At 38.8% G+C, this 15,661-nt stretch overlaps 1 protein-coding gene across 2 annotated transcripts in view; it reads right to left on the bottom strand.

Annotated features, from left to right (window-relative positions):
• Nucleotides 1-241: 241 nt before the first annotated feature.
• The window catches only part of LOC140455270 (carnitine O-acetyltransferase-like), a 53,427-nt gene continuing 38,007 nt past the window's right edge, over nt 242-15,661 (bottom strand). For both annotated transcript variants that reach the window (XM_072550010.1, XM_072550009.1), the window contains exons 8-14: nt 13,892-13,992; nt 11,635-11,754; nt 9,326-9,448; nt 6,430-6,565; nt 5,417-5,479; nt 4,507-4,644; nt 242-1,477 (exon numbers count right to left, since the gene is read on the bottom strand). In XM_072550010.1, coding sequence (XP_072406111.1) covers nt 1,262-1,477; nt 4,507-4,644; nt 5,417-5,479; nt 6,430-6,565; nt 9,326-9,448; nt 11,635-11,754; nt 13,892-13,992 — 897 coding nt within the window. In that variant the 3' untranslated portion in view covers nt 242-1,261. The remainder of the gene's footprint in view (nt 1,478-4,506; nt 4,645-5,416; nt 5,480-6,429; nt 6,566-9,325; nt 9,449-11,634; nt 11,755-13,891; nt 13,993-15,661) is intronic.

Raw genomic sequence — 15,661 nt, 5'->3', positions numbered from 1 at the left:
CACCTAGACAGGGGACGAAACGTTTGCAACACAAATTCCCAGCTCGGCAAACAGAACCACAACAATTACAGCAATTAAAAAATAAAGACCTTTTCCTGCTGAGTCTACATGTATTTGTTCAAGATAGAACAAACTTACAATCTTGTGGATGGATGCCAAGCTCAAGTTACCTCACTCTTCTCAATTCACATTTGCAATAGACTACAGCAACTGCATGAAAAATAGATACTAAGAAATGCAGTTGAGAAAAAAAATTGAAATAATTATTTATTTAAAATGTTCGTTGCACCTTATCACCTTTTATCAATAGTAGTAGTGTTCATAACACTGGCATGAACCAACATGTGTACAGCAATATGTCCAAGTATCTGCATGAGAAATATACTTCAAAATCACTCATTCTTTCTGAACAAACATTCCATTTTAAAAGATGGTGACTATTTATCACCTTCTTTGGGATCAAGCTTCAAACCTAACCCACATACTCAGGATGAACTTCTCAGTGACTGTACGACCAAACTCTATGGTACTGTTGCTGACAAATTCTGTTCCCGTCTTGGGAGTTTCATGTACAAACACACAGAAATGTTACCGCAAACAAAATGTGAAAGGGGGGGGGGGGGGGTAGTCTTAGGGTTGATAGGTGATAGGTGGAACACAATAAATCACAGATTAGTGTTTATGTTCTACAGGTCTTCACTGTACCACATGGTTAGATTTTGGGATGAGAGGCAATCATAGAATGCACAACGTGTGCATGAAGATAGCAAAAGATAAGTAATTGGATTTATCAGATAGCTGTAACAGATTTCTATTTTCTGCATACATTGACCTATGTAGAAATCAATTCATGTACCAGGGAAGGTGTCCATCATTAATTATGTAACGGAAGGACATTCAGCAGAAATAATAAATGAAGCCCATCTCTTACATTCACATAAACACATCGCATTGTAACATTACTGTAAACACAAGACAGGTGTATATTATATCAGACAAATGTCAAATTTGAGTCTCATTAAACACATATTGAGAACAACGAGCTTTAAAACTTGACCTTTAAAAATGTACTGAAAGTATATTCTTGTGCCTCCTAGCATCTTGCAACTAGGTATTAGGATGGGTACTGACTAACAATTCAGTTAGTATTTGGATCAAATGACCATCTGCCTCAACCAAGCAACACTTTTGAACATGACTTCACAATAGACAATATGCCTTCTTCCTTGTGCAGGAGAATGACTATTCCTTCCTGACCCGCCTATGCAGCCTGACCAGATGTCTGTAAAACTAAGTTCTGCATGTCTGATAAAGCTATCTCCAGGGATTTTGAAAATGATTCTGCATTAGTCTCTTCACAGCAGTTGAAGGCAGAGACAGAGAAATTGATGTGATCTTCTAAGGGATTGTACCAGACACCATATCCATCTGGCACCATGGGACCAAAGCACATCACACAGTCTGCTCTGGCAGCCACCTAGATAGGCAAAAAAAAATTTAACATTAAGACCAATCTTCCAGCATCAAAATATATAACATATGCATAGCATCAAAAATAACCCCATTTCTGCCAGGTTACTATTTTGGAATTACATGCCCAGGGAAAAGTAAATCACATTTCCATCACCAAACCATCCACATAGCTTTACTCCATAACATGTACATCAAAAAATGGGGCTTAGATCAATGTGTCTGACCCCAGATGGCAGCAGAAGCTAACAAGATGAATCAAAGTGCAATTGCAGTTGATTCAGTAAATTCGATCACCCAAAGCCATTTTGAGGATCAAGGGTGGCTGATATGAGGTGCGTTAGCTAAGTGTAGTTTCCAAGATGCCAAAAGAATAGAAGTGCACAGCTCAATATACCAAAACTGTTTCTGCTCATTGAATTGCATTGACGGGTCTGTCTGTGAGGCAATTCTTCAGGAGAGATGCTAAATCTTACCATTGTTTGCGTGTTCCAGAGGCTAATGTGGGTCATTAGACTCAAAATATTTAACTCTATTTTTCTCCCTACAGATGCTGCCATATCTGCTGAGTTTCTGCAGCACTTTCAATTTTTGTTTTAGACCACCAGCAATTCTTTATTTTACTTTTATGCTAATGAGGATTAGCTAGTCCTCCCAATACATTTGTTAATATTCCATCTACCACCAACTTACTGCGGCTACAAGAGACTAGAGACTGAGAATTTTGCAGTAAAAACCTTATGTGCTATCTCCCTCAAGTCTGAGTTATCTACAAAGCAAGTCAGAAGTGATCATAAGAAATAGGACCAAGAATAGGACCATTTGGCCCCTCAAGCCTGCTCTGCCATACAACAGGATCAAGTGAGATCCAATATTCCTTATGTTCACTTTTCTGCATTTTCCCTGGAACCCTTGATTCCTGTATTGACCAAGAATCCATTTCAGCCTTAAATATGCACAAGGCCTCTGCCCCCGCTGCTCTCTGTGGCAAGGAGCTCCAAAGGCTATTAATTCTGAAGTAAGAAATCCCTCATCATGTCAGTTTTAAATTGGCATCCCTTTATTCTGAGACCATGGCCTCTGGTCCTAGATTCTCCTATGAGGGGAAACATCTTCTTAGCATTTACCCTGCCAAGGCCCTGAAGAATTCCAAATGTTTCAATGAGATCACCTCTCATTCTTCTAACCTCCAGTGAGTTGAGTCCCAACCTATTAAGCCTTTGCTCATAAAACAATCCCTCTGTACCAGGGATCATCCTAATGATTAGATTAGATTCCCTTCGGTGTGGAAAAAGGCCCTTTGGCCCAACAAGTCCACACCAACCCTCCGAAGAGTAACCCACCCAGACCCATTTCCCTCTAACGCACCTAACACTATGGGCAATTTAGATGCCAATTCACCTGACCTGCACCTGAGCGAGATGAATACTGTCTGCTTGCCTGCTAGATGAGTAAAACTCTAACAACATTCAACAAGTATCTTCCAGGAGACCACCTTGATCAGCATCCAAAACACTAAGTTAAACCTTTACTTCCTCCACAACCATGGCAGCAATTTGTAGCATCCACAAGATGCAATGCAGCATCAGCACCCTCCAAACCAAGATTCTGATGCAGAGGGGGACAAAGTTAAAGAAAATCACACAACACCAGGTTATGGTCCAACAGGTTTATTTGGAAGCACTAGCTTTTGGAATGCTGCTCCTTCATCAGGTGGTTGATCACAATCACCTGATGAAGGAGCAGCGCTCCGAAAGCTAGTGCTTCCAAATAAGCCTGTTGGACTTTAACCTGGTGTTGTGTGATTTTTAACTTTGTCCACTCCAGTCCAACACTGGCGTCTCTAAATCATGAGAAGGATAAAGGCAGCAAGTGCATGGGAACACTCCCACATGTACATCCCCCCAGAAGTCATCCTGACTTGAATCCTATCACTGATGTTTCATTGTCACTGGGTCAAAATCCTGAAACTCTTTCTTACTGCACTGTTAGTGTACCTATACCAAATTAATTGAAGTGGCTCAAAAAGGCAATTCAGCAATGGCTTCTCTTTTTTTTCATATCCAGAAGTGCTCTTATACACAAAGCATCAGCACCTTCTCAAGGTCTATTAGAGATGGACAACAGATGCTGGTTTTTCCAGTGACACGCATTCCATGAAAAATATTGATGTAACTAACCTCTGCTGTCATCTCATTTTGCATTTCACAACAGAAAACAATACAATTCCAACCTAGTTTAGTGCTCAATAGTGTGCAAGAATATTCTATGTTAAGTTTTGGGGCTATTCATGAGCCAAATTTTTAAAAATCAAGCTGCATGTGTAATTGAACATTTGTTGCAAAGTTTTCTTCCTCAATGTTTAATTTCAATGGTAATTTTAATTTTAACCATTGTATCACATAGCTTGATCTTGCAGTGGCATAGCAATTTGTAAATGATCTTCCCTAATATCCTGCAAGTTTCCCTCTGGTTTTACAAGTGCCTACATTCTCCCAGACTTCATTTTCCTGAACTGACAAGCTATTACCGCCCTAATTGGAGTGCTTAATCTGGGCTGATATTTAAAGGTTTTGCTGTTGGAAGTCCTTCTCAGTAATACTGCAGAGAGAGTTCGGCTTTGTTGAAGATGATTGCTTTAGATGAGGTACTAAACTGTGGCTCCTCTTGGAAAATATTCAAGGGAGTTTATTTGGAGAAGTGTGGGATAGCAGCTATAGAGAGAGGTTTGGTTTGGTTTGGTTTTGATCCTCTGGAATTCTTTAGGTTTTAGAACAATCCCAGGAGATTGTAAGGTGTGAAACACAACCGGGCATTTAAAGAAAAGGAAAGAGACAGAGTAAAATAGGTAATTATCCGTTCATGAAATGAGCAAGCAAAGTACTAGAATTTTACTGTTTGGAACATGGTAACAGGACACTTAGACAATGAGACAATGACACATGTCTGGGAGAGACTGCTGTGTGGTAATGCCAATGACATTTCAGATAGCTATGGAAATGGAAATCATCATTCTCTGTTCCAGCTTGAACCTACCTGTCCTGTTGAGAGTCTCCAGTGTGTTGCCACAGCAAACGATGTGTCCATGAAGATCTCTGGTACACTCAGACCCTCTTCAATAGCCTGGAGCTTCAAGCCCAGCAAGTGTCTGTCAATTGCCAATCCTTTAAGTGCCTGTGAGTAAAACAAAATAAAATTATTATTGAAAGTTAAACATTCTATTTAAATTACACAGATAGCTAATGACTGCCATCTACTTTAATGATCCTGTCCAGTGTTCTATATAATTCAAGGCTTAGTAATATAGAAAGTTTCAGAACTAGATTCTTAAGCTACAAATAGTCTTTAATATCCTCAGCATTTCTATTTCAACCGCTACCAATATACCAATAGTATTGAATATAAATTCCTCTTGTGGCTTTTACTTGCCACAATAATAAGGGTTCATACTTAGTTTCATGCTTCTGCACAGACTAACACCCCAGTGGAAAGGTGAAAAGTAATTAATGTCTACATTACTGTACGTACTGAAATACCAAAATTATTAATAGTTCTTTCTGCCTTCCTCAACATTCCATTCTTCCTTATTGCTACTCATAAACTCCCTCAACTGAACCTTAACTGTCATTTTGAAAGGTTCACGTAATCCTTTCATACCTAATCTCAGATTCCTCAGATTTACAACTTTTGAGAATGTAAGACTGCTTTCATTAATCCTTGACTTCCTTCTCCCACAGTTTGTAATCAACCCTTCTCCCACTCAATTCTATTTGGAGATGTTTGTCAAAGAAACAATCTTTTCACTTCCAATAAATTAATTGAAATCACACTGACTGTTGGACCAATCAAAGAAAATGCAACAAGAAAGTCCAAGCTCATGAACAGACCTACAGTGCAGCTTAATTCATGAAGAATAATGGTACAGGTTCTCCATACACTCTCTTACCATGTCAGTGTAAGCACTATGGCAATCAATAGCTTTCCCCAGTGCTGCTCTCTTCTGGTTTATCTATTATTAGAAGTGGAGAAAATCACATTATGATAATATTGGTTAATTTACACAAAGTAAACAAAAAAGTTACTGCAGAAAAGGTTGGTTTGCGATCACATGTTTTGCAGCATGTTAAGATTAGAGGAGTTCCTTACGTAATTAATGTCCATAATGTCAGATAGAACTGCATATGATCAATTTATCTTCACTTGATTACACCTTAAAAATAATATTCTCTGCTGGTCTCATTGCAATCAGACAGTGCAGACTGTGGTGAGAGTCAGTTCTGGAATTAGTGACTGAGGTTTCTCAGTGAGATTCAATGACTGGGTCAGTGAGAGAGAAACCCTCGTGAGGTTCTGCAACTGGGATCTGTGAGAGATTCCCCAATGATGGTCAGTGGGAGATACTCCCCAGCAAAGGTCAATGAGAGAGATTGCCAGCAAGGGTCAGTACTTGGGTCAGAGAATAATGTTTGCCAGCAAGAGTCAGTACCAGAGTGAGTAAGAAAGTTTCCCCATTGAGGGTCAGTGACTGGTGTTAGTGGCAGAGATTCCCAGTGAGGGTCAGTACTGGGCTTAATGAGTGATCATCCCCAGTCAGGGTTGGTGAGGGAATGACATTCCCCAGTGAGAGTCATCACTGGAATCAGCGAGTGAGTATCAGGGCCATAGAATCAAAATCCTTCGTGACTAGAGCTCCAATGGAAAAGGTTCAGCTATTCCCAACAATAACCAAAACAACTGCAGATGCTGAAAATCCAAAACAAAAACAGAAATTGCTGGAAAAGCTCAGCAGGTCTGGCAGCATCTGTGAAGAGATATCAGAGTTAATGGTTTGGGTCCAGTGACCCTTACTCAGAATCCAGTTCAAAAGCTATCAAGTTCCTATTGCTGATACCTGACCAGCTCAAACTAATTTCAGGGCTGGAGCAAAACACATTTCTGTAAATTCTAGTGACAAAGTACCTCCTTTTTTGGGTCATCCATGCTTATCACAAACTCCAAGGAATCTGAAGATGATGATCGGATTACATCAGAGCGTCCTAAATGGAAGTTTCTCAGTGAAACGCTCTCACATGTGGCACACAGTTCCTTGTACATCCTGAAAGTAGCAGTAAAGACCAATAAAAGTAAGAGTAATAGGCATGGTTGAACAACAGCCAATTCTGCAACAAATCCAGAAAAGACGAATGCAAAGCAACACTATTATTTTCAACTTGAAACCAAGATGATTTTGGGTTTACTATAAATTAAAACTGCATTCAATGCTGAGAGGAGTTGATATTACTGGACTATTCATGCAGAATGTTTGAGGGATAAAGTTTCAAATTCCACCACCATGGCAGATAATTCAATAAAAAGCTGTAATCAAAAGCTCACTTAACAGATCATGTCACCCCTGTTGATTGTTATGAAAACCTACTTTGTTCACTAATGTTGTTTAGGGAAGAAATTTGTCACTATTAGCTGGTTTGGCCAATGTGGGACTCCAATGTGATTGACTACTAACTGTTCTCTGCGTAATTAGGGACAGGCAAGAAATGCTGGCCTTGCCCATGACACCCACATTTCCTGAACTAACATAAAAAGTCCTTTCCAGCTGAATCCATTTTGCTTAACCACAATTGATATCCAAAAGTAAAAAATGATTTCCAAACACATCTTGGTACAACACGTGAGTTAATATGCAGCCTCAGTGTTTTAACTGTTCAAGCTGCTTGATGTTGTTATCAGACAGGAAGGCTTACTCTACCCTGAAGGTACAGTGCAGAGAAATGTAGCCCCAAAGACCTTACTGTGCTTATAACCTGCCAACAGGCTCCTAAAGCCATAACATTTTAAACTGGCAAATGAGAATTCCCATAATGTGCTGGCAATTCAGTACAATTCAGATTAAATTAATTTCTCATGGAAGGTCACTGATTTAGATGCTTTAGCTCATTTCTCTCCCCACAGATAACAAAATGTATGTTATCTGGACAGGAATGAAACACAACTCAAGGCACAGTCACATCCCTTAATCAACTGGACATCATAACTGATATGACATTGGTTGTGTGCCTAGATGTCACTACTTTAAACTAGCAATGGATGGACATAGCTGGGGAAAAGCCAAAAATGTTAGAAAAACCAATCAAATGGATTGTCTGAAGCAGACAGACCAAAGCAGCAGTATCTACTGCTGAACTGAAAAGATCATTTGAAATGGAAGTTGAACATCCACATTGAAACAAATTATTTATTCATCCCATTTCCAATGTGTGCTATTCTGGCCAGTGAGAATTCAAAATATACCCAGGTCATCACCACCCATTTCAGAAGATGTTGAAAAACATTTACATTCCAACTATGATAGCAAGAAGAATAAAACTAAAAAGGTTGAACAAGCCAGAGCTTTTTTTGTGCTAGGGAAGGCAAGCGTTACTTTGACAAAGAGCTTCCAGATTACAAAACAATTTGCTAGAGTTAACAAAAAAGAGATGTTTATGTTTGAGCAGAAGACCATAACTATGAGTTATAAATGCAAGATAATAAATCCAGCAGGAATTCAGAGTGACTTTTTTAACTAATAGAATGGTTAGAAAATGGACATCGCTATCAAAGACAGGAGTCAAGGTGAAGAACAGGGATGAATTTAACAGAGTTAAAAATCACACAACACCAGCTTATAGTCCAACAGGTTTATTTGGTAGCACTAGCTTTTGGAGCACTGCTCCTTCATCAGGTGGTTATGGAGCAAGATTACATTGTCATGCAGTTAAAGTGATATATTGATATATTTGTTCAATATATCAAAATATTATTTAAACTACATGACACTGTAATCATTTGCTATAAATTCTGTGTCTTATGGTCCTGCTACACAACCACCTGATGAATGAGTAGTGGTCTGAAAGCTAGTGGTCCCAAATAAACCTGTCAGAATATAACCTGATGTTGTGTGGTTTTTAACTTTGTCCACCCCAGTCCAACACTGACTCCTATACATCATGGAAATCAACAATGAGAGAGCAATGAATAGTGTTATAGGGATTAGTTAGATCAATTGGCTGGATGGTTGGTTTGTGATGCAGAATGATCCCAACAGCTTGTGTTCAGTTCCCACACTGACTGAGGTTACCATCCTTCTCAACCTTTCCCCTTATCTGAGGTGTGATGGCCCTCAGGTTAAACCACCATCAGTTGTTTCTTCTCTAATGAGAGAGCAGCCCTATGTTGCTGTGGACCTATATAGACTTTACTTTTGGATATGCTGAAAGGTAGATGGAGAGGAGTGGAAGGAGGTATATACAGAGGCTGAATATCACCATAAACCTGTTGAAATGGAATGACCTCTTTCTAATTTTATATAGAAGAGGGATCACTAGTTGGCACAGTGTCATTATTTAACCTCAAACAATTTTAATATATATCTGCCTCAGGATAGTGGAATGAAAACTTTGTGCTATTACATACACCAAGCAAATTTATCACGTCGAGCATTCTCAGTCGTCTTGTTGATGTAAACTCCTAGATGTAAACATGAACATTATGCTTTTAAAAATGAAACATTTCACCTTTGAATGGATGAAACTTCGATAAGATCTTAAAAATTCCATCAAAATAATTCATACAAATGTAACATGTAAAGAGAAAAAAAAGGTCTCTGGAGAAGCCAATACAAGACACAATTAATCAGGAAGAAGTCAAGTGAAGGATTTCAGTGCAGATCCTAAATGCCATCCAATTCCAATAGTATTTGTATCAACGTTAATTATCGAGCATATCAAAACTGTAACTGAACTCGTTATAGTTGTGCGAGATTAAATTCAACATCACCAAAATGACAGCTAGAAATGTTTTTTCCACCATAAGTGCATACCTAAAATATGCCAATTGCAGTGCCATCTGAACAAAGGAGTCTGGACTTATACCATGTTGTTTGGGGAAGTTCTTGCCAAAGTTCCTATAGGTGAAGCAGCTGATGTCCAAGTCGTTAACTAAACTGTAACAGAAGCACAATTTTAGCCAAGTCTTAATTCCACAATAATAACAACCTGCTCAGATTAGGATTAGGATGATACAACTAAAACCTCAGTTTCCATTGGAAACCAGTACATGAAGAGATCCTTACATAGTTTCCATGCATTGTTGATGGAATTGTTCTACACATGACTTTCTGAATGTGCAAAGGTACAACACGTTTTCGAAAAACACTTCTGGAATTTGCCAAGCGTGTCCTTTATCCATCTAAAGTACAACATGCAGGCATGTACTTATCTATTTACTAAGGAATTGATTACAAAAAAATGGAGAAATCAGGTCAGTTACCAATCACAATAGCAAATATTGATCTCAGAGCAGCTTTCAAATTTTCATACATAATTCACTGCATCATAAATGTTATAAAAATATACATTGCATAAAGTTCCTGCATTCTGCACCATCTGTGATAAAATTTGCAAATGTTTATCCTCAAGTTTCTGCTCAAACCCAACTGCATATCTTGGTTTGCAAAATTTATTTTTAAAATGTTCCTGAATACACATAAGTGGTAACTTGGTGAAATTATGTTAATACAGCTGAAAATAGTTCATCACAGAAGAAAAGCATTTTTAGTCATAGTATATATTTCACATCTGTGGATGTCCTAATTGTAAGTCACTGAAAATGAGCTTTTCTTTTAGAAAAATGTGCAGAATTACTTGGTAACTAAACTGCTGGTTTCTTAGTAAATAAGAAATAACATTTGGACTATAAGTGCCAGACCAAGACCATCACTAAATGGCAGAATCTAACCATCACTCCTCGACACTCAATACCATTACCAATGCTGAATCCTTCACTCCCAATGTCCTGGGGTTACCTCAACTTGATTAGCAACATAAATATAGTGGCTAAAATGAACAGGTCAGAGGTGGGAAGTCTGTCGAGTAGCTTGCCTACCGTCTACTGGGTGTGAGTCAGATTGTATACATCATATTGCTTGAATGAATGTACCACATAGTAGTCAAGAAACCAAGACCATCCAAGGAAAACAGCATGCTTTCTATCACTTGCAACATTCACTGTCTCCATAACTGACACTCAGACATAGCAGCTTGTCTCATCTACAAGATGCACTGCAGCAATTTGCCAAGACTCCTTCGACAGTACCTTCCAAATCTGTGACCTCTGCCACTTAGAAGCATGAGAGCAGCCTAGTTACCAAATGATATTTTCCTCTCTGTAGCTGAACTCAGTCTCCAGTAACACTGTAAATGTAACTACACAACATGGACAACAGAAGCCCAAGATCAACTTCTCAGAGACAAATTGGGGCATGCAACAAGCGCTGGTCATGCCAATGACAGTCAACCTAATTTTGAATTGGAAAAAAATGTATTTCAATGTTTTTAAATGTACCCTTTCTCATTACACCCAAAAGAAACAGCTTATTTTTTCCATTGAGAGCCAGGAAATGGGACAATTTATGGGACTTCCTAACAGTGACCACTTCATCCTGAATCAATGGTGAATTTTATTGAACTGAATTCACACTTAAAACTTTACAACTTATTCGGAGAAAGTGACGACTGCAGATGCTGGAGAGTCAGAGTCAAAATGTGTGGCACAGCAGGTCAGGCAGCATTTGAGGATCAGGAGAGTCAATGTTTCAGGCATAAGCCCTTCATCAGGAATGAGAAAGGGCTTATGCCCAAAATGTAAACCGAAATGTAAACTCTCTGGTTCCTTGGATGGTGCCTGACCTGCTGCTTTTCCAGCTCCGCAACTTGTAAATTTCGCAACTTATTGCACTGGTTTGGTTGATTTCAAGCTAACAGCTTTAAAAACAGAAGTGAAACCAAGTTAAAATTCTATCTAACCAATTCTGGGCAGATGTCCCAAGGGTGGGATTTCCACAAAGCATGGCAAAACTGTAAACATGTTTTCTATAGACACAGTTACAATTTCACTGTAGATACACTGAATAAATCTCCTCATTTTGAAGGTATGTGTTCATTCAGGATTGTCTTGACCCCACTGACTGGGTTGGAAGGAAACTGTTAGCTAAGAGAAGGAATATGAAACATAGATCAAGTGTCATAAACCAAGAGCTGAATCACAGGTAATAGACACAAACAATTTTCACATTCCTTTCATCCAATCTTATAAATACCCAAAGACAGCACTGGTAGATAGAGTACTCACATGTCCAGGTTCTGTTTGGCATGCTCAATATCTCTCTTAATCTCTGGAGTGATGTAAAAATAAAGCTTCTTTGGTAAAGGCAGTGGAATCATGGGAGTTCGAATTGTATCTGGGTCCTTACTATAAATGCAATACTTTAATTAGATGTTTTATTGTTTACAAACAAGAGCATTGATTTACAAAACAAAAGTCAATCACTTTTGAAGGTCAAGTAATTTACAAAGTTAATGCTTACTATTAGTCATACTCAGTACCTCATTCCCCAAGTCAGCCTGTAATTGGGAACTGGTTACAGTTTCTGTTCTCATCGTCAGTGGATGTGTTCATCCGATTCAGTGGGAGATGGAACTCATTCTGTAACTTGCCCACTACAAATTCTGACCCAAATCTCTAATTTTTGACTTTTGGATCCAGTGTTCCATCCCTTCTCATTACCTCTGCCAAACCATTGCCCAGGGGCTTAAACATAGAATCTCCTATTTGGGGATGCTGAGACTAATTGTGAAACAATTAAAACCACATGTATTGTTTACCACCTCTTTCTTCCGTAAATCAGTGATTTTTATTTACCAGATTAAACTGACATCCAAAAACAACTTGAATGAAAATATCACAATTTTTCCATTACATCACTTCTGACTAAATCTGTTTACTGGCAATGCTGCATAAAACAGCTTGGGAGTGGTCAGTATGCCAGCAGATTGAATGGAATTATATGTGTCAAATCAGAAACAGTTGGAGAAAATCTGGATCCCACTTATGCTCATTTTTGCATTTCAATTATTCAGAAATGAGGATACATATTTCATGCTATTGAAAAATGATTAAAAGGTTATTTAATACATGCTGACAGGGATTAGGCTGTGTCAGTTGTGGCTCAGTTTTTAGTACTCTTACTTCTAAGTAAGGTGGTTGAAAGCTCAAATCCCATTCTAGGGCCCAAGCATGAAGGTTAATGCTGCCATTTCAGTGCAATATTTTGGGAATACTACACTGTTAGAGAGACTTCTTTTTATTGAGACTTAAATTAAGGATCTACCTGACCTACTAGGTAGACATAAAGGATCCCATGGATCTGTTTCAAGAAGGTGAGGTGAATTATCCCTAGATTCCGTCAATGTCTATCCTCCACTAACATCACCAAGCATAGATTATCTGGTCAAAATCACGTTGCTGTTTGTGGGATCTTGCTATGGACAATTTGGTTTCTACAAATTCTTCACAGTAACAGTGACTAAAATTCAAAACTATTTCATTGACTGTAAAACATTTTGGGTTATCCTGTGATCATAAATGGTACTACAAAAATACAAATCTTTTCTTCCTGCTTCATAAACTAATGATATATGCCAAAGATGTTCATGCTCCCAGTGCTGTGCATTTTAGGTATTATGCTTTATATAAGTTTGGATGGGCTTTGGGCAAGCAAAGAGTTAACTGCCAGTCCAATGACTAGCTCTTTGCATACATTGGATTAGACATAAATAGTCATTCTGTCTGCATACTTCTGTTTGTATTACTAAAGACTTAATGTAAAGTACAAGATAAATCCAGTAAGATGTCTGCATGCTAACATTCTTTGTTGTAGTTTGGATTGTAGCTATGGATAAAGTATTGATGTCCTTTTGATAAAAGTTTGAATGGAATATCAATCTTATTGAGATTGCTACAAATACCGCTGCTTTTACCAAATATGGGAGGAGATTTGCTGTGTTCTGGAGTTAAAGAGCGATTGAAAAGTACTCTCTGAAAAGGTCTAGTACATAATTATGAAGGTTCACAGGAGAAAGCAGGTCAAAGAAGAAAGAAACAGAAGAAGGAAATCAGATCAGATCACAGTTAGTGTTAGTCTGTGTTCAAGATGCTCTAGAGAGAAAAGACCATGTGTAACTTGTAAAATATCACCTAGTTGTGAAGCATTGCTTTGTAACTTAATAAATCCTCTTAATCTATTCCACCAAAATTATGGTCTGCCAGCTTTTTATTTGTCTGAACCCTAATAAAGATTTGAGAAATTTACAGAGCTTTAACCATGATATTTCTCTGTTGCTATCCTGATGGAGCCCTTAACCCCATTTGGCAGAAGTTAACTTCTCTATTTTAATAGCAGGAAGAAATAAACACATTGAGATGATCTCAAAAGCTGGAGAAAGTATAGATAAAGGAGGATAAAAATAAGGACATACAGTATTTAGAACGGAAACAACCTTAACCGAAACAAAAAGGATTTTACTTTTTACTATATGCATTTTCTTACCAATAATCGAGAACATGGTCCAATATGGTGGCAATGGGTGGGCCTTCTGCAGAAGACTGTTCATATATAACACCACATGATCCATCCTCACCAACAATGAACTGTAACACAAAGAGATACGCTTAGATAGCCAGATACAAGTGCTCACATACAAGGACTATTACAGATCCAGCTGAGTGAATTTTACATTAATGCATGAAACATTCCAGGTAAAACTTGATTACTTAATCGAGTGAATCCTGAGAAGAGTATAAAGGCAGTAGGAGTATACTGAAGAGGGAAATCAGAAGAGCAAAAAGGGGACATGAAATAGCTTTGGCAAATAGAATTAAGGAGAATCCAAAGGGTTTTTTTACAAATACATTAAGGACAAAAGGGTAACTAGGAAGAGAATAGGGCCCCTCAAAGATCAGCAAGGTGGCCTTTGTGTGGAGCCACAGGAGATGGGGCAGATACTGAACGAGTATTTTGCATCAGTACTTACTGTGGAAAAGGATATGGAAGATATAGACCGTAGGGAAATAGATGGTGACACCTTGCAAAATGTCAATATTACAGAGGAGAAAGTGCTGGATGTCTTAAAACACATAAAAGGTGGATAAATTCCCAGGACCTGATCAGGTGTACCCTAGAACTCTGTCGGAAGCTATAAGTGATTGCTGGGCCTTTTGCTGAGATATTTGTATCATCGATAGTCACAGGTGAGGTGCCGGAAGACTGGAGGTTGGCAAACGTGGTGCCACTCTTTCAGGGTGGCAAGGACGAGCCAGGAAACTATAGACCAGTGAGCCTGACATTAGTGGTGAGCAAGTTGTTGGAGGGAATCCTGAGGGACAGGATGTACATGTATTTGGAAAGGCAAGGACTGATTAGGGATAGTCAACATGGGTTTAGGGATTAGGGATAGTCAACATGGGTTTTTGCATGGGAAATCATGTCTCACAAACTTGATTGAGTTTTTTGAAGAAGTAACAAAGAAGATTGATGAGGGCAGAGCGGTGGATGTGATCTATATGGACTTCAGTAAGGTGTTCGACAAGGTTCCCCATGGGAGACTGGTTAGCAAGGTTAGATCTCAGGGAATAAAGGGAGAACTAGCCATTTGGATACAGAACTGGCTCAAAGGTAGAAAACAAAGGCTGGTGGTGGAGGGTTGTTTTTCAGACTGGAGGCCTGTGACCAGTGGAGTGCCACAAGGATCAATGCTGGGTCCTCTACTTTTTGTCATTTACATAAATGATTTGGATGCGAGCATAAGAGGTACAGTTAGTAAGTTTGCAGATGACACCAAAATTGGATGTGTAGTGGACAGCGAAGAAGGTTACCTCAGGTTACAACAGGATCTGTACCAGATGGGCCAATGGGCTGAGAAGTGGCAGATGGAGTTTAATTCAGATAAATGCGAGGTGCTGCATTTTGGAAAAGCAAATCTTAGCAAAACTTATACACTTAATGGTAAGGTCCCAGAGAGTGTTGCTGAACAAAGAGACCTTGGAGTGCAGGTTCATAGCTCCTTGAAAGTGGAGTCGCAGGTAGATCGGATAATGAAGAAGGTGTTTGGCATGCTTTCTTTTATTGGTCAGAGTACTGAGTACAGGAGTTGGGAGGTCATGTTACGGCTGTACAAGACATTGGTTAGGCAACTTTTGAATTATTGCGTGCAATTCTGGTCTCCTTTTTGGAAAGGTGTTATGAAACTTGAAAGGGTTCAGAAAAGATTTACAAGGATGTTGCCAGGGTTGGAGGATTTGAGCTATAGGGAGAGGCTGA

This window comes from Chiloscyllium punctatum, chromosome 30, assembly GCF_047496795.1.
Source record: "Chiloscyllium punctatum isolate Juve2018m chromosome 30, sChiPun1.3, whole genome shotgun sequence".
Lineage (NCBI taxonomy): Eukaryota > Metazoa > Chordata > Chondrichthyes > Orectolobiformes > Hemiscylliidae > Chiloscyllium > Chiloscyllium punctatum.
The sequence above is the reverse complement of the archived record's forward strand: the minus strand, read 5'-3'. Positions and strand labels throughout refer to the sequence as shown.